This window comes from Triplophysa dalaica, chromosome 9 (genome assembly GCF_015846415.1).
Source record: "Triplophysa dalaica isolate WHDGS20190420 chromosome 9, ASM1584641v1, whole genome shotgun sequence".
Taxonomy (NCBI): Eukaryota; Metazoa; Chordata; class Actinopteri; order Cypriniformes; family Nemacheilidae; genus Triplophysa; species Triplophysa dalaica.
In genome coordinates, this window is record NC_079550.1 from 24,083,316 (window position 1) to 24,103,879 (window position 20,564).

The 20,564-nt window shown below is 40.6% G+C and overlaps 2 protein-coding genes across 2 annotated transcripts; both read left to right on the forward strand.

The window, feature by feature from the left end:
* The first annotated feature begins 834 nt into the window (after positions 1–834).
* On the forward strand, positions 835–5,059 carry LOC130428797 (ret finger protein-like 4A). The gene is made up of 5 exons (XM_056757046.1): positions 835–1,107; positions 1,230–1,597; positions 2,313–2,360; positions 3,893–4,102; positions 4,223–5,059. The coding sequence occupies exons 2-5, from the start codon at positions 1,243–1,245 to the stop codon at positions 4,735–4,737; spliced, it is 1,128 nt and encodes a 375-aa protein (XP_056613024.1). The 5' UTR covers positions 835–1,107; positions 1,230–1,242; the 3' UTR covers positions 4,738–5,059.
* A 4,425-nt stretch (positions 5,060–9,484) lies between these two features.
* Positions 9,485–18,604, forward strand: LOC130428786 (chordin-like). Its single transcript, XM_056757031.1, has 20 exons — positions 9,485–9,981; positions 11,067–11,170; positions 11,258–11,384; positions 11,789–11,920; positions 12,009–12,126; positions 12,634–12,721; positions 12,825–12,966; positions 13,044–13,181; positions 13,310–13,392; positions 13,553–13,700; positions 14,326–14,724; positions 14,960–15,201; positions 16,255–16,368; positions 16,568–16,765; positions 16,861–16,954; positions 17,257–17,313; positions 17,418–17,521; positions 17,607–17,864; positions 17,994–18,087; positions 18,168–18,604. The coding sequence occupies exons 1-20, from the start codon at positions 9,855–9,857 to the stop codon at positions 18,230–18,232; spliced, it is 2,832 nt and encodes a 943-aa protein (XP_056613009.1). The 5' UTR covers positions 9,485–9,854; the 3' UTR covers positions 18,233–18,604.
* The last annotated feature ends 1,960 nt before the right edge of the window (positions 18,605–20,564 follow it).

Genomic DNA, 20,564 nt, shown 5'->3' on the forward strand with positions numbered 1-20,564 from the left:
ATGACATGTTTGAAAGTGAGAGAGAGAGAGAGAGAGAGTGAGAAAGTGAAAGAGAGAAGACAAAGAGAGAGTGAAAGAAAGAAAGATAGAGAGAGAGAGAAAGTGAAAGAGAGAGAGAGAGAGAGAGAAAGAGAGAAAGAGAGGGAGAAAGAAAGAAAGAAAGAAAGAAAGAAAGAAAGAAAGAAAGAAAGAAAGAAAGAAAGAAAGAAAGAAAGAAAGAAAGAAAGAAAGAGAAAGAAAGAAATAAAGAGAAATATAGAGAGAGGGAAAGATTGAAAGAGAGAGACGGAGACGGATAAATACATGGAGATAGTTTTAAAGATCTGGGACGTTAAACCTTAATCTCATAATGACAGATTCTCACACCTTAAAAGCACAGTTCACTAATAAAGGGTGTGTGTCTGTGTGTTGTGCATGTTTATACAAAAAATACACAAAAGTATACTGAATCTTGATCTTTTTCATTCTTACTTGAGGATTGATACGAGCTGTCGGTTATATTCTCTGTATCTGGCAGAAATACAGATACAGAAAGTATTCCAAGAGAAGTTAAATGATAATTTGATGACGGGACAGAAGATAAGTGTGTGTGAACAAACATTGTGTGTGTGTCCTTTAGCTAATACAGGATACATACTAATGAGGGATGACCATCATCTTACATGTGCCCCTCTGAAACCCACCATCACACACGCATATATCTGGTTTATTATCTCTCTCTCTCACTCTCTCTATCCCTCCCTCTCTCTCTCTCTCTCTCTCTCACTCTCTATCTCTCCCTCTCTCTCCCCCCCCCCTCTCTGGAGTGTCTTTTTCTGTCTGTATATGGGGTGCAGGGCTGTTGTTACCATAGCAACCACAAGCATTGGAGTTGCTACTGAAGAACGCGTCTCATTCTCTCTGTCTGTCTCGTATGTTTCTGTGTTCTTGTGCTCTACAGTCTTTTATTTAATGAGCGCCAGCAGAAGGACCTCAGGAAAGGAGGTCCGTGTCGTCTCTGTTTATCCAGCGAGGGGATTGTGGGATCTCAGAGTGCGCTGCAGCAGGATCTAATGGCCACCGGTGTCGTCGGATAGATGTTTTAAAGAAGCTTTATGGATGTGGAGGGTTAGTCATTGTGCTTGAGTCCTTGTGTGTGTGTGTGTGTCTGTGTGTGTTTGTGTGTGTTTAAAAACTACATGCCAAAATATTAGCAAGACATGAATTCTTAAGTGTTTGTGTATGTTCAGTGTACAGTGAACTATGACACACGGCCGTCATGTGTCCAGTCTCCCTGAGGCTAAAAACACAGAAGATGAGACGTGCTCCTCGTCCTCCATCTGTCCGCTGTGTCGTCATGGTTTCGATGTTCCTCTGATGCTGCCATGTTCTCACACGCTGTGTGGCCGCTGTCTGACCGGAGGTGCGCGGCTGGACCGATTCAAGGGTGGAGTTAAGGGCGTGTCCTCCGCCTCTCGTTCAATCTGTGCCGTTCTCTGTCCAAACTGTCGTCACGGCGTCGAGCTACCCTGCTTTGAATGGTCGTCTGCTGTGACCTGTCTGCCCTTTGACCCCACGGTGACCTGTGACCCTGAAGTGAAGGTGGAGACATTCATCGGTAACTTGCCTTAACAATTAACATAGATAAACAAATTAATTATATAATTGACAAATATTTTTATGTAATGTGTATTTTTAATCAACACTATAAAAGAACCTGTAATTACAAAAAAAAAAATTGATTTTCCACATAAAATATAATAAAAAAACAGAAACTGATTTTAATGTATTTTTTGAAATACGTTCCAAATCTGTAAAACAAAAAAAGACTACATTTTCAATAAAACACCGGGGGATTGTTTTTTACAGGGAAAGCTCTTCTTTACACAGTCCAGTTGCCGGAAAATTTCTATTTTTTTAAACAAGATTTCTTTTTTTACAGTTTATTTTTGAAATACAGTTAAAAACTTTAATTAGAAAAAAAGACAAGTATATATATATATATATATATATATATATATATATTAAATATAATGTATATTTAAATGTTATATATATCCTTATATCCTATAATTTTACAGGGAATTTTTCAGTATATTACTGTTTTCCAGTTCCATCATTGTTTTGCCCTTTCATATTGTGTCTCATAACACCGGTACCTGTAAATAAATCTTTCTTATGGTACTCCATTATAATGAGCTAAAAAATACAAAATTTGAAATATTTCATAGTAAATATCTCTGTCTCTGTCTCTCTCTGTCTCACTCTCTCTCTCTCTCTGTCTCTCTGTCTCTCTCTCTCTCTCTCTCTCTCTCTCTCGCTCTGACCTGTAGATGGCAGTGTCGATCTTTCTGAGGAGGAAATGGAGCAATCTGTTTCAGGTAGGACCACCTTCAAGGGTTTCAAGCCTTTACATGTGTACTGCATACTGCAGAGAATGTACTGCTAACAGTATGTGAACAGTATGCCATGAGTCCCTTTCCCGTGGGCCGCTGTCTTTTAGGGATCAGGTACATCACACCTGTCTGTTATTCTCAAATAACCCAGAGACCTTCTTTAGCTGCTTCATCTGATGAGAGAAACTCTACAGGAAATCATTATGTTTCACTTTTAATTCGATGGAAGGTACACATTTATAATCTCACACATATACATCATTTTCAAGTGAAGCCCGTTGCATTATGGGAAACTGTTTTCTCTACAGAATGTGCTCTGTTGGACAGACTTGGTAAAGGAAAAAATTCTGTCAAGTCTTTTAAAATATTAATTTATTATTCATGTTATCTGTTAAGAGCTGAAATTGCTTTTTTGTGAAAAATTTACAAGAAATGCAAAATACAATGTATCAGGGAACAATTCCAACATATCTAAATGACTGAAAAACAAGAAAGAATTTTATCAGTTATTAATATTAATACAATGCCAATTTTAAACACAGCAATGAATCATTTATGTATTTTATAGTTTTTTTTGCTCGGGCTGGTTGATATATATAATCTAAAAACGTGATGAGATTGAGTCGTTTATAAGGTGCATCTGTAAAATAAACACACGTTAAACATCATCACTATAAATATACTTTATTATCATGGAAAACCTGAAAAGGTATGAAGAACAGCGGTAGAATATGACCATTGGCATTTCCATGAACTGATCGCTCTTCTTGTGTTTCCCATATTGGCTGTTTCTGCGCAAGAGCGCCCTCTGCCTCTCGGATGTGGCAGCATTTAACCGTAATTCAGAGAGACACTGAGAGCATAAGAATGGCACGATATATCGTCATTTTAAAAGATTAAAATGAAAATATTTTGATAAAAGAATACGATGTTCTTGAATTATCCAAAAATGACCAAAAAAAAATCATTGACAGAATATTTATGTCAAATAAAAATGAAGAAATATTGGAAAAATAAGTTGCCATGACTGATATTCTCATACTCTGAAACATTTTTAAAAGATTGTTTGACAACACACAACTTTATTTCAATTAAAGTTTGTTTTTCTGTCGAGACACATCTGCCAGTAAAATGTTTCTAGTTAAAAAGCTTCATATTCTTGAGCTTAATATTACATTTTTTGATTCTTATTACCGATACAGATATAGTTTTCCATATAACATTTTTTTTACGTGTATTTTATTTAATTATAATATACTTCATTCATGTCTAATGATTGTCTAATGTCTAATTGATTAAGTTTAAATGGTTACGGCATTGAGATATTTTCCTGGTAAAACAATCAAATTTGTGTTAAACCGTTTTTGCCTTTTATCATATCATACCTTGTTGAATCAAAAGGAAATTGATGTGTTTCAGTGTTCAGTTACTTTGTTTCTAAAATAAAAAGTGTGAAGTCTCTCCTAACTTTGGAGGTGTGTGTGTGTGTGTGTGCTTGCGTGTGTGCATCTGTCCAGGTCTAGTGTTCACTCTCGATGGCTCTGACCCGACCCTTGACCTCTCAAACTCCTCTCTCACTTTGACCTTTACGGGTGGCACACTTTCAGCCGGTGACCGCAGCGCTCGTGAGTCGTGTCCGCTCCCTCAGGTGTGTGGAGGGGTGTCTATCTCCAGAGGACAGTACTACTGGGAGGTGGACGTCTGCAACAGCACCCTCTACAGGATAGGTCAGATATCTCCTGCTCTGTCTGTCATGTTATACAGGTGTACGTCAACATTTCGATCTATTAAATTCAAATGATGTAATATGAATGACCTTCATATTCTTTGTGTGTCTGTGTTCTCAGGTGTGATCTCATCATCTGATGGTCGTGGCTGGTGGCTGGAGAGGCGTGGCTCCTCGTGTCATGCTGTGTTTGATGGACGCCGTGAGCTCCTCCCCTCTGTGCCTCCTCAGCTGAAGACAGTTGGCGTGTTTCTGAATGTAGGCGGGGCTTCTTTAACTTTCCACAATTCTGTCACTCAAGAGTTTCTGGCTGCCATCCCCTCCCACTTCACCGTTCCCCTCCGTCCTGCTCTTCAGCTGGGTCAGGGAAAGCTGAAGCTCCGCCCCGGCCTGCCTCCACCCAATCACGTCTTTCTCGGTCATAACTCTGCCTATCGGGGTCCAGGAGGGGCGGGAACGGGGCGCTGGAGGAGGGACGTGGCGTTTGGGTCGGTGAAGGCGGTGATAGAGAAGTTTGAGACTTCGTCAGGTGGCTCAGACTCAGATTCTGGTCTCATATCTAGTTTCTGCTCCAGCTCAACTCTTGGCTCGCTGTCGGAGCCGGTGGAGATGTCTGGGGGTGAAACGGCTCAGTAGACTTTGATAGATGTTCAGAAGAACAAACAAGAGGGTCAAAGACAAATTCTTTGGAACCAGAAAGTACATTTAATGTGTAACCGAGCGCTTTATTTATGAGCTAAAGCATTCCACTTCTCAGGTCACACCAAGACCAAAAAGAGATTAGAGACGGTCACAAACACATCTGAGGTGTTTAATGTTTCTTCTTCACGTCTGGAGCTTGAATGCACTGAGTTGCTTTTGTTGTAAAAGCGTCTGCCAAATGTAAAAATGTCAATCTTGCTCTAAAGTAATGCTTTGCAACATTGTACAGGATGATTTATATTTATCACTGACTGTCTTTCACACTGTCTGTATGAGTAATATTTATTTATGTCTTGAAAATAAATGTTATTTAAAACAGTACTGGATCAAAACCAGCAATGTAAAAAAAGAGACTAAAAATGTATTTAAATAGAATATCGGTCAATGACCTTCTCCAGATATACAAACTCTATCAGACATTGGCTCACTTATAAAAGAGACACATGACCAATCACAACGACAAATCATTAGCAATCACAATCAATGACTTCATATATAATTAACATCACCTCCTACAGAAATACCTTCGAAATCTATCAAGAAAGGAAAATGAATTGGAATAATCACAACATAGCATCAGACTCATCATAGGTACGTATTAATAATATGTTAAACAAAGTAATATAGAGGAATTACCTCAAATGTGCCCACTATAAAAAATAAACACCAGTATAATCACATTGTCACACTATAACATCACATTAAACAAAGCTTCATCATTCAAACCCATCTGTGTTAAGGCTGATGTTCTTTAGTGAATAAACTTGTACTCAACAAACTTTCATCGCTTGCAAAAAATGACATTCTTGCAAAGTGTTTTTGTCTTGTTTTGAGGCACAAATATCAAAATATTCTTAAATCAAGTTGCCCTTGCATGACGGATAAAGTGACCTAAGATGTTTAGTCTCTTTTTAAGGAGAAAAATATAAGAATGAAGTAAGTTTATGGTAAAAACAAGCGAAAGAAAAATCGAAAAGGTCAAACTAAATTCAAGTTTATTTTTCTCACCCCATTGACAATGTTTTTGCTTGTTTTTACCATTGACTTACTTCATTCTTATAATATTTTTCATAAAACAACACTTAATATCTTTTGCACTTTTTTAAGTAATTGTGAATTTAATATTTTTACTAAAAACAAGACAAAGATGCCTAGTATGAATGTCATTTTTCGTGTTGTGTAAACACAAATTAGTTTTTTTGTAGATTTTAGAGGTGAAATAATCAGTAAATGTGATGAGAAATGAGTTGATATTGACATCTTCACTAATATTGACGTTTGATTGCAGACGAGACAAATCTGAGCTCAGTTTAACACATCATAGACGTCTCTTCTCAAACTCTCCTGAAGTTTGTCAGATTCCTGACTCTTTCCTCAAGGCCTCTCTCGTACGGTTTACTGATGTAGCAACGCCTCTGTCTTTAATAAAGTGAATGAAAACAGGCATGGAAGTCATTTGACTCTTCATTTTCAGTGTTTGTTACTTTGAGAAAGAGGTCGACACGAGCACTGTTGCAGCACTGTTGAACTGATGAGAACTGTTGGAAATCTCTGACTTTCTTGAGATCTCTTCTGAAATGCGTGTGAGATGATGACCGGGCAGAATGGAGCTGGTGAAAGTCTGTCTTGAGTCAAGTCTGTGAAAGATCACTCGTGTGATTTCTTGAATCAATACTATATCATCTGTTGTGTCTCACAGAGAAGAGATAGCAAAACCGCGAGGCCTTCAATTTGCACCTGGGTCTGATAAAGCAGCGCTCGGTTTCCTCACACACGTGTGAAGCAGCATCATTTACATATTAAATGTGTAACGCTCTCTCCTAACTTCACAAGTTTCTCATTATTATTCCATTATCACGATGCATCCTCTGAAAACGACACGTGAGTCAGTTCCTGAGAAATCGTGCAAAAGACTCTCTGTTCAGAGCTTGACTGATTTTGGACTTTATCGCTGTGGCCTCCAAGATTTTCCAAATGTTGAAATGAAAATAAAGTGTGTGGATGATGTCTGTGTTTGTGTGTTTGTATGTTTGTGTGTTTACTGTTTCTCCACAGTTTTCAAACATGAATCAGAGATGCTGTGTGTTATCAGAACTCAAACATGACTTGTCTTCTGGCTCCCATGTGCCTTCAGATGACAGAAGGTTTTCTGCGTGTTTTACTGAAGGTGATATGGTCACAAGTGCAGCAACTGGAAACCTTCTGGATCTTAGTCATTGAAAAACTTTTAGGTAAAAACTAAATGGAATGTATATGTCCTTATTTGGAATTCTGATCCATCAATCAACATTTATTTGCAAAACACATTTAAGATCAGAAAACATAACCACAGGGTTTACCAAATAATGCTATATTTTGTTTATAATGTCAAACTTTGTTGATTATATGCATGGCATCCCTAAAAGTAACCACAGCTGTATTACAGTAAAGTGCAGTCAAACATCATTGTCAAATTATTTTCCCCAAATGACTTCAAATGATACCATTGGGAAATCATCTGTGCGAGGGTATATTGGTGTGGCGGTATACCGCGGTGAAGGCATTGTGTCCCTGATGGTTGTATTAAATGAAATCTTTTATCTGTGAATTGAGCAGAAACACACCACACATACACACACCCTTGTGTTGTCATTGCAGGTTCCTGTCGCTTTTCTTCGTGAATGTCTTCATGATATCTTCTGTTATCACCTCATGATGAATACAAACAGCTCATGATCGATTCATGATCGATCTCCATTCTCAGCGGATGCGCGCGCGCAGGTGTGAAGCACCTTACGCACACACACATGAACTCGTGTGTACCTGTGAAGTCATTTCGGAAACGCTAATACACACGCAGGCCATTTGCTGTGTATATTGTGATGTTTAGTTCTGTCTCACATGTCTGTTAAGAGAACATAATGAGACTATAACGAGAGCAGCACCTCCGAGCGCGAGAAACTCCCATTCAACGCGTCCATTAGACCGCCATTCACCGAACGCCACCGACATTTAATCACACCTGTAGGCAATTATTGCCATATTAAATTAATTATTATGTATTTCAAATGATGTGTTATCACTTTCAAATGTCAAGGTTTGATTTATTTGATTTGGTGAAGCACGTTGAGCTGAGTTTCGATGTGCAAGTCAGGGGAAAATTATAGAAGAATGTCGATTGTTATCATTTAACAAGAGTTTATTGTGTACGTACATATAAACACAAAATAAGGATAATTTATAGCACATTTAAACAGATAAAATACAATTAAAACAACAAATGGAATGGGTTTCAGAAATCTTTTAAATCGACCACACACACCGCGCGCGCGCGCACATCCTGCATTAATAAAACCTCGTGAGGACAAAGACCCCCCCCCCCCCACACACACACACGAGCAGCTTTGGGTTCGTGTAGCTCTGTTCATCTCCAATCTAAGTGCATGCAGAAGAGAAAAGAGAACAAGCGTGTTTGTCTTTCACGGCTCTCTCTCCCCCTGCTGGCGTTTATTGCGCGTCTCCTTTCTCATGTAATGTGCGCTGCTGTGACTCTATAGTCGTGTTTAACATGTGCATGGCGGGGGAGGGACCCCGGGGCCCCCGCGAGGCTTCCGGATCGATTGATATATGACGTTCTCGGCCACTTTATTAGTTTGTTATTTTATTATTCCATTATTCTCCATTATTCAGAGCCTTTCAAAGCCCGTGGAGGGGAAATGGCCCCATCACCACATACACACACATAGAAAGAGAGAGAATGAGGGGACTTTAACAAACCACAAACTGCCTAACAATACAAACTATTATTATTATTATTATTGCAGTATAATGGGGTGAAAGTTGCATTTTGGCCATTATCTTTCCAAGCTACTACTATGACTGTTTCATTTCTTCCAACTTGTTTAAAGTATTATTTCATAACATAATAAAAACAACGAGTTTTGATCTTTTGTGCACTTCTCAAGAATAAAGTCACACTTGGATCTTTTATTCTCTTTTTAAATGTTTGACATCAAGCATGCCACTTAAGAACACACACAAGTTTCCTATGATCATCTTTAATCATCAACACCAGAGAGAAGCTTCTTTACATTTTGTTGTTGAATGTTTTCTGCAGATACACTTGAGAAGAAATACAGTATGACTGCTTCTGGTTCCTCGGTGAACCTGCATTGTTCTCCTGAAAGAAAGAACTTTATTCTTCTCAGTGAGACACACGGCCTTTGATTCTGCCGGGGGGCCGAGGGATGTTCATTAAAATGTGAATCATGTAGCTGCAAGGTACAACCCTAACAGCTCCTATAGATCCAACATTCTGTGAAACTACAGCAAGATAGACAAAAGGACACTCTTGAAAAGATATACACTCACAAAAATAAAGAATGAATATTTAAAATAGTTGTGTCAAATCAAAATCAAGAACAAATCTGTGGGGAAAATGGAAAGCTTAACAAAGTTCAATTGTGTTTAATAGAGTTTTCTAAAGCAGTGGTGTGTAGAACGTTATCTAACCTAAAATATGTCTCATGAACCCCTAAATCTGAATTTAAAAGGAAAAGGAGTTCAATCTCACCTGTTACTTTAAAGAAAATGTTTATAAGAAAAATAACCCACACAAACAACAATACACTGTATAAACAGCACAAGAGTTTGCTCGTTTAATAGTTTATTATAATTCTTTGGGTTGTAAGAGGAAGTTGAAGTTAAACGAGGCACAAAGATGCCAGACAGACAGAAAGTGTTCATGTGTCTAAAGTCATTCACGTGCCTCTTATGTGTTTGTGGATGTGTATTAAAGGTTTGATATTCGCAGGTGAAGAGTTTTGGGGTGTTCGGGGCTCGCTCCGCCCCTTCACGCGCACCGTATAAAACCGGGAGCAGCTCGCGCAACGGGACACACGAGCAGTACGCGCTCTGTTACGCGTTATATACAAGACTGAGATCCAAACAGAGGAGCACCACATGCGCTTAGATCTCATATTAACTGACTGATAAACAAAACAACAAGGGTTACAATCGTTTAATTTTGAGATTAGCGTCGAGATATCTGGTGGCAGAACAGGGGCGTTAGGATGGAGGCGACGCGAGCGTTGTGGATTCTGAGCTGCGTTTTGATGTCGGTCCAGAGCTCGAGACTGAAGACACCAGCGTTACCCATCCAACCTGAGAGGGACCCCATGATCTCCAAAGGAGTGTCCGGTAAGAATACTGAAAATAATAACAATCTGATCATGTCTTTTAGAGAAGCATCTGTGATCAACAAGACATTATTTTTATTTAGCATATAACTTAAGCAGTTTTCTTACTTATAGAAGTTAAGGCAAAACATGACAAGTTTAAGATTTAAAGCAGTTAAGTTGAAGTGACTTAAGTTTGATTCTACTTAAAAGTGATGTAAGACAACAACAAACTTTTGTTCTTCAGGTCAGTGTTTGAGTTTCTGGGTTCACTAAATTAACAGTAAATACTCAAAGTCCCCGTAAACCGGAAGTTTACTTTACACATTTCCGAGTGAAAATAAATATAAAAGGAGAAAATGAGTGGGCGTGGCTTGCGGTTATGAATGTGTTTATAAACAGCTGTTGCATTGATTTTGAAATGGAGCTTGCAGCTTACTGACAGTTGAAGGGGAGGAGTGAACGGATGCCCCGCCCAGGCCATCTAATTTACTTCTTTCAGGGCGGAAGTGCAATTTAGGATTTTAACTGAAGATTATGAGGGTAAACGGATAAATTTAAAGAAAATGACCCAAATAGTTAAGCGGTTTACTACAAACGTTGCCACATTTCATGAAAAAATAAGAATTGTCATTTTTAATTCCACTGGGACTTTAAAGACTGTAAAAGAGATTCTTAAAAGCCCCTGTGCCTCCAATTCATTGAATAAAACGATACATGACCATTATTGAAGTTAACAAAAGTTTTAAAACAAAAAAATCCATAAGAACGGTGTTATTGCAGACCCCAGAAATCTTGATGATGTAACGGGGTGAGCTGCGGTCAGACTCTCATTTCCTTCGCATTTCTCTCTTCATAGTCACATCACGGTTTACACGTGTGTCTCGCAGCATGTTTAGTTTAACAATAAACTGTTTAATAGTCTGGCACTATCGAGAGAATCTGGTGGTCACGACCTCATTCCACTCATGTAATAATCATGCCAAATCTCGTTCACTCTTCAAACAAAGCAGATGACATGTTTTGATGAGAAATCGCATTCGCGCTTGTTATTGTTCTTCAGAAGCGTTGAGATTCTGTCTGATCTGATGTTTGGGTTCATTTCAGGCTGTTCGTTCGGTGGACGCTTCTATTCTTTGGAGGACACGTGGCATCCGGACCTCGGAGAGCCGTTTGGAGTGATGCACTGCGTTATGTGTCACTGTGAGCCGGTAAGACATCACACACACACACACACACACACACAGTTGAGTTGTGTGCTGGTCAGTGTTTAAGCGTCTCTCGTTCTCTTTGAGCAGCAGAGGAGTCGGCGTGGTAAAGTGTTTGGGAAAGTGAGCTGCAAGAATATGAAGCAGGACTGTCCCGAACCGACCTGTGATGATCCCGTCCTGCTCCCGGGTCACTGCTGTAAATCATGTCCTAAAGGTAACACACGTGCACACAAACACACACACAGATGTGCGATTGTGTTTTTTCTGTAGCTGGTGAGGCCGAACAAATGGAAATAGTGTTATGAATGTGGTAACAGCGTGTGTGAATGATGGAAACACTTGGCCAGAGCTGTTCCTCGCAGACGGACGGATGATGAATGACGGAGAGTTTGGATGATGTCGGAGGGTAGCCGGGTGGTCCTGGTGGTCCGGGTTCAAATTCAGACTCATGTCTCGTGTTAAACACTTGTTCACTATAATTCAGTCGAGCGGTACGGCCGTGCGATAGATCACACCTTTTGTTAATATAGATTCTGACTCGCTGAGGTTGCTGAACATTGACTGTATTGTACATTCTGGAGTGATGTCATCCTAAGGATGTGGTTTCCGTGTTTACAGGTGACTCTGAGGGAAAAGAGGTGGAGTCTCTGTACGAGTTCTTTCATGAGAAAGAGGACGACCTGCACAAATCTTACAATGACAGATCTTACATAAGTTCAGAGGACGTCAGCGTCAGAGACAGCAGGATGGGTAAGACACGTATCTCTCTCTCTCTCTCTCTCTCTCTCTCTAACACACATGCAGATTTTCACGCATGATATTTTTTCTTTCCCTTCAGATTTTGTGGCATTATTGACGTCTGTGGGTAACTCCTGGCTGCCGAGCTCAAGTGGTGTCGCACGAGCACGCTTTACACTCACGAAAACCACCCTGACCTTCTCCATCATGTACCAGAGGTAACACACAGCACACACACACACATATACACACTCACACACAAAAATAAAAAAAATCTTTTCACATCATCCGGTTTAATCATTTCACCCTCTTCTCTGAATGCTGAATTGTTTCCATTGTTTCCAATGTGCTGAAATTTGTTTCCATCACTAAGCATCAAATTAAAATGTCGTTTTTTCAGAATTGCCAGATTTAAACTCGCAGTTGCAAGTTATGAAATCAGAATTGCATGAAAAACTCAAAATGCCGTGATCTCTTGACATTTGTATAGTATGTTTATTTCATGCAATTCTGACTTTGTAACAATTCAGTTTTTTTTTCTCTCATTGGACTGACAGATGCAGTATGAGTGTATATCTCTCACAATTCTAAGAAAATAAATCAGTTTTGTGAGTAATAAACTCAATTTTGAGATAAAAGAACATGTATTTGGTTACTCCCCCGCCCTGCACACACAAACACGTCTCCACACTCATTTTTTTAATTATTGTGTTTTTGTTGTTAAGGATGAACAGACCGAGGTTAATCTCAGTCCTGGACACAGATGGAAACACAGCCTTTGAGTTGAGAGTACCACAGACGGACTCGGACATGGTGAGCATGTCTCTCTCTCTCTCTCTCTCTCTCTCTCTCTCTCTCTATCTCTCGCTGTCTTCAGAAGTGTAACTGTGTGTGTTCGTGTGTTGTTCGTGTGCAGATCTGTGGAGTTTGGAAGAATCTGCCGAAGTTTCATTTGAGTCAGCTGGAGGCGGAGCAGCTGCGTCTTTTCATGTCGACAGATGACAACAGGAAGGAAGAGCTTGAAGGCAAAATCATTAAACACCGAGCTCTGTTCGCAGGTGTGTGTTCTATTTCACATTCGGTTGTTCTTTAGTCTTTTTGTTGAGATGTTAATTTTGTGCTGTTTGTCCGACAGAAACGTTCAGTGCCCTCCTCACGCCTGAAGAGGTGCATTCTGGGATGGGCGGCATCGCCATGTTTACGCTCAGCGACACGGAGAACAATCTGCATTTCATCCTCATCCTGCAGGGACTCATTCCACGTGCGGAGAAATGTAAGAAAACACACACACACACACACACACACACACTGATGTACACTTTAACTCATGAACACACACACACACTTGATTGAAAGGTGTAAAATTGAATGAATGAGTGATTTTATTTTGTTTATTTGTAGCATCTGTGAAGTTTCCAGTGAGGGTGAAGCTCTTGTACCGTCAACATCTGCTGAGGGAAATACGGGCAAATATCTCTGCAGAGGTGAGACACACAAAAACACACACTGTGAATGTTTATTGAGGAACACACATGCTGTTTGTGTGTCTAGTCTGTAGATTCCAGACATTTCTTCAACTCTTATAAACTTTAAAACGGCATCTATATGACGTCTCTCTCTCTCTCTCTCTCTCTCTCTCTCTAGGATTCAGACTTTGCTGAAGTTTTGGCGGATCTGAACAGTCGGGAACTCTTCTGGTTGTCCCGCGGGCAGCTACAGATCGCCGTGGAAACCGACGCTCCGAACCGCCGTGTGATCTCCGGATTCATTTCTGGCAAGACATCATGTGACAGTGAGTGATTTCATGTATTTTTGTCATACGCATGGCGGCCCGTCCGTTCAGGGATTTATGAAGTGTTCCATTACATCTTCATGTCATCCTGGAGGACCTGTAAAGCCAGAATGCGATTGGCTGACGTATCTAGGTCACGACGGAGAGCTCAAACAAGCGGTCAAAGTTCAAATCTCGCCGGATCAGTTTTCCTATTTTGTGCGTGTGACTTCCTCTTGTTTTTCTGCGTTTACCTGCCGTTCGGCTCTGGCAGGATGACATCATTCGTGACCTCTGACCCTGCGTGAGCACATGGTTTCGATCGCTGATGACAGTGATGGTTTCAGCTCTCGCATGCTAGAACGTCTCATGGATTTACTTTTCTTCATGCTTTCACTCTCTCTGGCACACAAACGCACGTTTGAACTTCTCTTAAGGGGTTACATCATAACTTTTATGATCTAATTTGGAAAAATAAACTTCTGATGTTAGTGAAGGCTTTCAGTGTTCTTGATGCTATTCCACCGACACAACACATAAACGGTTGTTGCAGACGATGTCTGGTTTACGTGTTAAATCATCCTTTGTGTGTTTGCTCTGTTAATCCGTACACACGGCAAACTTTAAAGTCTCTTTTCTCTCTCAGCTCTTCAGAGCGTCATGTCCAGCGGTTCTGCTCTGTCTCCGGGGAAAACTGGCGGCGTCGGGTCGGCCGTCTTCACTCTTCATCAGAACGGCTCTCTGGACTATCAGGTGCTGGTGGCCGGTCTGAGCAGCGGCGTGGTCGGCGTGACGATCGAGATGAAGCCGCGGCGACGCAGCAAACGCAGCGTCCTGTACGACATCACGGGGGATTATTCCTCATCGGGTGAGAGGGGCGGCGGGCGTGCGGCGGGTGTCGCCGGCCGCGTGGAAGCGCGACACATTCACATGCTCCTGCAGAATGAACTGTTCATTAACATCGCCACGGCCGAGCAGCCGGAGGGAGAGTTACGCGGACAGATACGCACGCTGCCGTACAACGGACTGGATGCACGGAGACATGGTGAGATATTTTTCCATGTATATTTCAAATAAGAGACTCCATTTTTTAAATAGTCAAAAATCAAACTGAATATGAATCAAACCGCATTTGGTTTGTTTTGATTTTAGCCATAATAACTCAAAATAATACAGCTAGCTAACACAACAAAACCAAATTTAAAAACGCGGTTATCTCTTTTTGGAAAAAACTCTTCATTTGTATGGAAACTAAATAAATGTTGTTTTTATCTCTTCAGAACTTCCGGTTCCTCTGGCGGGTCAGTTCGTGTCTCCCGCCGTTCGGACCGGCGCCGCGGGACACGCGTGGATCTTTGTGGATGAACAGTGTCATCTTCACTATGAGATCGTCGTGAACGGGCTGAGCAGGAGCGAAGACGCCTCCATAAACGCCCACCTGCACGGATTGGCTGAGATCGGTGAGATGGACGACGCGGCCACCAATCACAAGAGACTTCTCACCGGCTTCTACGGTCAACAGGTAAAGTAACCCAGAGCTGTTGAAACGCAGAGTTGTGACACACTTTGATCTCTCGCTCAATAGTTCCAAACAATTCCGTGCGGTCAACGTTTTTGAATAGATGTTAGCGGGACAGACAACAGCAATTATATTTGCATACATTTTGCTAAATATATTAGCACATTGTGTACACTGACGTTGACTACATTTATAGGAGTAATGTCTCCTATAAATGTCTGGGGAGTAATATCAATAGATCTATGAATAGAAGTGTCCAACAACTCATTAAAATTTATAAACGTGCCGTTATGTCACCAACTGTACAGCAAATGCGTTTGGGAGATATTGAAATAAATGGGCTTCAGTTCAGTATTTGGAACTATTGATCGCTCCATCACACACTGCAAAAATTGACATTCTTAGCCCGTGTTCACATTTAACTTCTTCTGAGAAGAAAACGTTTTCAACCTCAAAAGACGCCTTGAGCTCTAGAAAAAGACGCCGGCACTGGCCTTTAAAAAGGTGCTCAGGACATTTTGAAAACACTTAAGTCAAGTGTGAATACGGGCTTACTAAACATTTTTGTTTTTTCTTTAGTAAAAATATCTAAAACTTCTCAACTAAATATACAATTACTTGACAAGAAAAGTGACCCAAGAAATTTAGTCTTGTTTTATGAAAAATAATGCTAGAATTAAGTTTACAGTAAAAACAAGCCAAAAAATCTGTCCATGGGGTGAGCAAAATAAACTTTAATTAAGTTCTTGAGAAAATGTTTGAACTAAATTCAAGTTTATTTTGCTCACCCCATGGATAGTCTACAAAACAAGACCAAAATGCTTAGTAAGAATGTCATTTTTTGCAATGCACGAGATACTGCATTCCATTCTTCCAGCGGACATTTGTGAGTGTCTTTACTCTGTTTTTCAACGGCTATGAAGTAACCGAAACCGAAATGAAAACAACACAAGTTTTTAATGTAAACCAGGAGATTGCACAAAAGAAAGTTTGTTTTATCTGTCCAGCAAAATTCTGCTGGTGTTTACTCACATTCTCTCTCTCTCTCTCTCTCAGGCTCAGGGTGTGTTGAAGGATTTAAGTCTGGAGTTATTAAGGCATTTGGATGAGGGTAAAGCTTATATTCAAGTCAGCACCAAAATGAACCCCAGAGGAGAAATACGAGGACTGGTGAGCGCACACACACAAACACTTCTGTTATTAATCTCAACATCCATACTTCATTTTCTAAATCACTTTCACCTCTGAGGAGTTTGTACCTTTGCTTTTGTACCTTAGGAGTTTGCGTGGAACCTTCTGGAAATCATGACTCGTTGGTTTTGTTGTTTGAAATCTTCTGCGTGTTAAACCGATATCTCCGTGTCTCCAGATTCATGTTCCGAACAGCTGTGAGTTCGGTTCCCGCGGTGAGGTCGTGGAGGAGGCGGAGTTTGATGACCTCGTGTTCGTCCGCGACCCGGCAGAGGTGAAGAAAGACCCACACGCATGTTTCTTTGAGGGAGAACATCACGCACACGGCTCTCAGTGGACTCCTCAATACAACAACTGCTTCACCTGCACTTGCCAGGTAACACACACACACACACACACGGATGTGTCGGTCTCATCTGGATCTCAGTGTGTGTTCATTCTACATGTCAACTCTTTTTTTCTCTCGTGCAGAAGAAAACAGTGATCTGTGATCCGGTGATCTGTCCCGTCCTCTCATGTCCTCATAAGATTCAGCCTGAAGATCAATGCTGTCCCGTCTGTGACGGTGAGTCTACGAACTAGAACGAAACCTTATAAATAATACCAAAAAATTCAGTTAAAGATATGTTCTCTAAAAATGGCATAATAAAATAAATGTATGGATACTTGGATATTTTTACTACATCGAGAAAGATGTTTTTCACATTTTCAGTTCTTAATTCTGAGCATTTCTCTTGCTTATTTTAAGTTTTATTGATATATTTTCAAAGAATAATTGCAGTGCCTGTATAATTTAAGGGCTGTATTTGGAAAAACACGTTTCATTGGTTTTCGTTCATGATAATTAGGTTTGATTTGTCTCTTCAGATAAGAAAGAATCTCAAGAGAAAGCTGCAGCAGAGAAAGTGGAGGAGAATCCAGAAGGTGAGTTTTCTGGTTGTGTTGGGAGACCCACAACATTGTGACGTTGTGTTGTTATTGTGTGTGTAATAGAAGAATTAATCTGAAGTCGTTCTCCGTGATTCCAGGATGTTATTTTGAAGGCGATCAGAAGATGCACGCTCCTGGAACCACATGGCACCCGTTCGTCCCTCCGTTCGGTTACATCAAGTGTGCGGTGTGCACCTGCAAGGTGAGTTGATGACGAAATGATTGAAAGCGACACGTGCTTCTGTTTTCATGAGTGTTAGCAGCTGACGTGACTGTGTCTGTCTCAGGGCTCCACGGGTGAAGTCCACTGCGAGAAGGTGACCTGTCCGGCCCTCACCTGCTCCCGACCAATCAGACGCAACCCTTCCGACTGCTGTAAGGAGTGTCCCGCTGAGGACACGCCCCTCCTGGAAGACGATGAAATGATGCAGGCGGACGGAACGAGACACTGCAAGTTTGGCAAAAACTATTATCAGAACAGCGAGTATTGGCACCCGAGCGTGCCGCTGGTGGGGGAGATGAAGTGCATCACCTGCTGGTGTGATGTGAGTATAAACAAACAAACAACTTAACAAACAATTCAATTGTTAGTTGTGATTTGGGACATTTCATTTGTTGAAAGTGTTTAGGTCTATTTTTGGTCTAATGAACATGATTCTCTCTCTTCATCGCAGCACGGAGTGACAAAATGTCAAAGGAAACAGTGTCCGCTGTTGACCTGCGATAACCCCATACGACGGGAGGCTCAGTGCTGTCCCGAGTGCATAGGTAAGAGCTTTTCGCATTTAAAATGATCACGTTCACAGTTAATGACGCCATCGCTAATTGTGCACGCGTTTGTTTTACAGAAGATTTTATGGAGAGAGAAGAGATGCTGAAGAAAGCTGAAAAGAAGAAAAGCTGGAGACACTGACGGGGTTTTCTCAACGTTCACTATCCTCCTGTTCCTGAGGTCAGGTCGAGTCTGACACGAGTCGAGCGACGGACGCCTGTCGAAACACACCAGCATGAGGATACAGAGAGGAGATCCAGAACAAAAAGAGAGAGAGAGACACGGAATCTCTGAGGAGATATTCAGCCGTCGGAATTTCACTTTGGCTGATTTTCTCACGCTTGTATACAGAAAAAAACTAAAACTTGTCAACAAACGAACACCGTCCGTATGACACTCGAAATTCAGCCAATCAGAAGGACTGTTGCGAAGCGTCTGATTAGTGATTTGCTGTGTGGGCGGGGTTTCGACTGCACTGTCTCGCCCACTGGTGCGTTTCTATTGTTGATGGTGTGTGATATTTTTTTTTCTGGGTTTTGAAGATTACTATGAATAATGTTTTTATTGCATATTTATTAATGAATGAATAAACAATAAAGTCTTTAAAAATGTATTTCATAAAATCACCTTGTGTTGTGTTTTGGTTAGAATGCAACTGGATGCAAACACATTGCTCACATGAGAACGTTATTGCTTAGATGTTTGTCTTGTATAGCTCACGAGACCTGATGGATGTTTTCATTCGACTTAATTACAATCTCATGTTATAAATCAGACAATGCATCAGCAATTTAGCGTAATTCCCACAGTTGTGGTCTTGACTGGTCTTGAAATCAAATCCTGAGACCACTAAGTCTGAAACAAAGACCGAGACTAAGACCATCAAATAATGGTCTTTAGACTGGAGTTCTACAGCACTACCCCAGACGACAGGCATGTAAAGGTCAAAGGTCGATAATGTGTTATGCTCCGGTGCACTGTGTGTGTTAATGTAAGACATCTGTGTGCTGCACAAGAGCGAGAAAGAGAGACACAGAGAGAGAGAGAGAGAAAGTGAGAGAGGGGGAGAGAGAGAGGGAGAAAGTGAGAGAGAGAGAGAGAGAGGGAGAGAGCGAGAGAGAGAGGAAGAGAGAGCAAGAGAGAGAGCAAAAGAGAGAGCATTCCTGTAGTTCAGTGGTAAGAGCATTGCGTTAAGAACACAAGGTTGTGGGTTCAATCCCAGGGGATTGCACATACCTATGTAAAATATATAGGATAAAGCAATGTAAGACACTTTGGATAAAAGCGTCTGCCAAATGCCTAAATGTAAATCAGAGAGAGGGAGAGAGAGAGAGAGAGGCTTACTCCACCACTCCTGTTAGAAGCACTACTGACACAAGACTAAGATGTCGTCATGTTTTCGCATGTTTGCCAAATGAGATAATATATTTACATAACTTGATTTATTATAAGATACACATTTTGATTTTGTTTTGGTCTGTCTTTGATTCTAGCATTACTTGGACATTTGTGTTATTTAGTAGACACATCTCCCATTCCAGAGCACACAACGCAGAGATGATTGACAGAATCAGACAGATTCACAGCGCCCTCTTCTGTCCACACCAGTGACTCTAAACATATCACATTTGATCTCCAAAATCTCGTCAATTTCCTTAATCGATTAAGTCCCTGTGAACTGCACGTTGCGTTAGTTTTTACTTCTGTATTATGACGCATTTCCGAGTGAAATGGAATTTCTAATCATAAAATAGTGGGATGCTTTTCGTCTTTCTCTGCGATTTGATTGGATGTACAAAAACAGCCGTTGCATTTTAAAATAGAACTGACAGCAGACTTACGGTTTAAGGGGAGGAGTCAACGGATGCTCCGCCCAAGCCGTCTGACATAGGTCATTTAAGATGAATAGTCATTACAGGACAGAAGTGCTTTTCAGATTTTAACTGAAGATTACGAGTGCACACAAATTTTAAAAAGAGAACGACCCACATTGATAAAGTATTTACAATAAATGCTGAAATATTTCATGAAGAAAATAAGATTTGTATTTTTGTATTTCACTGGGACTTTAAAACCTGAATACACATGTAACTGTGAGCACCTCACTGATATGTTTGAGTTTGAGAGCACACGGCGCTCCAAAAACATCCTGTGAATGTGAATGAGGTTTGAGTGAGAGTGAGATTTACAGGCCGATATTAAAACTAGAGAGTTGATGGAAAATCTTCATTATGATAAAACACCAGCGTGTGTGTTCATGTGTTTGAGTAATAACAGACTTGAGTGTAGAACGTGATCACAGTATTTCTGAGATTATTTGACAAGACCTGGAAATGTTTCTGTTTGTATCACACAACCCTTCAGTTCTTTGAAACAAGAGATGAATAAATGAACCATGAGTCAGAACCAGTGTTGGGTGAGTTACTCTGAAAAAGTAATCCATTACTAGTTACTAATGACATATTCAATAGTG

Coding starts and splice junctions, on each gene's coding strand:
- LOC130428797 (XM_056757046.1), top strand. CDS start 1,243: ATGACACACGGCCGTCATGTGTCCAGTCTCCCTGAGGCTAAAAACACA. Junction 1,598..2,312: donor GAAGGTGGAGACATTCATCG/GTAACTTGCCTT, acceptor TCTGACCTGTAG/ATGGCAGTGTCGATCTTTCT. Junction 2,361..3,892: donor AATGGAGCAATCTGTTTCAG/GTAGGACCACCT, acceptor GCATCTGTCCAG/GTCTAGTGTTCACTCTCGAT.
- LOC130428786 (XM_056757031.1), top strand. CDS start 9,855: ATGGAGGCGACGCGAGCGTTGTGGATTCTGAGCTGCGTTTTGATGTCG. Junction 9,982..11,066: donor GATCTCCAAAGGAGTGTCCG/GTAAGAATACTG, acceptor GGTTCATTTCAG/GCTGTTCGTTCGGTGGACGC. Junction 16,955..17,256: donor ATGCTGTCCCGTCTGTGACG/GTGAGTCTACGA, acceptor TTGTCTCTTCAG/ATAAGAAAGAATCTCAAGAG.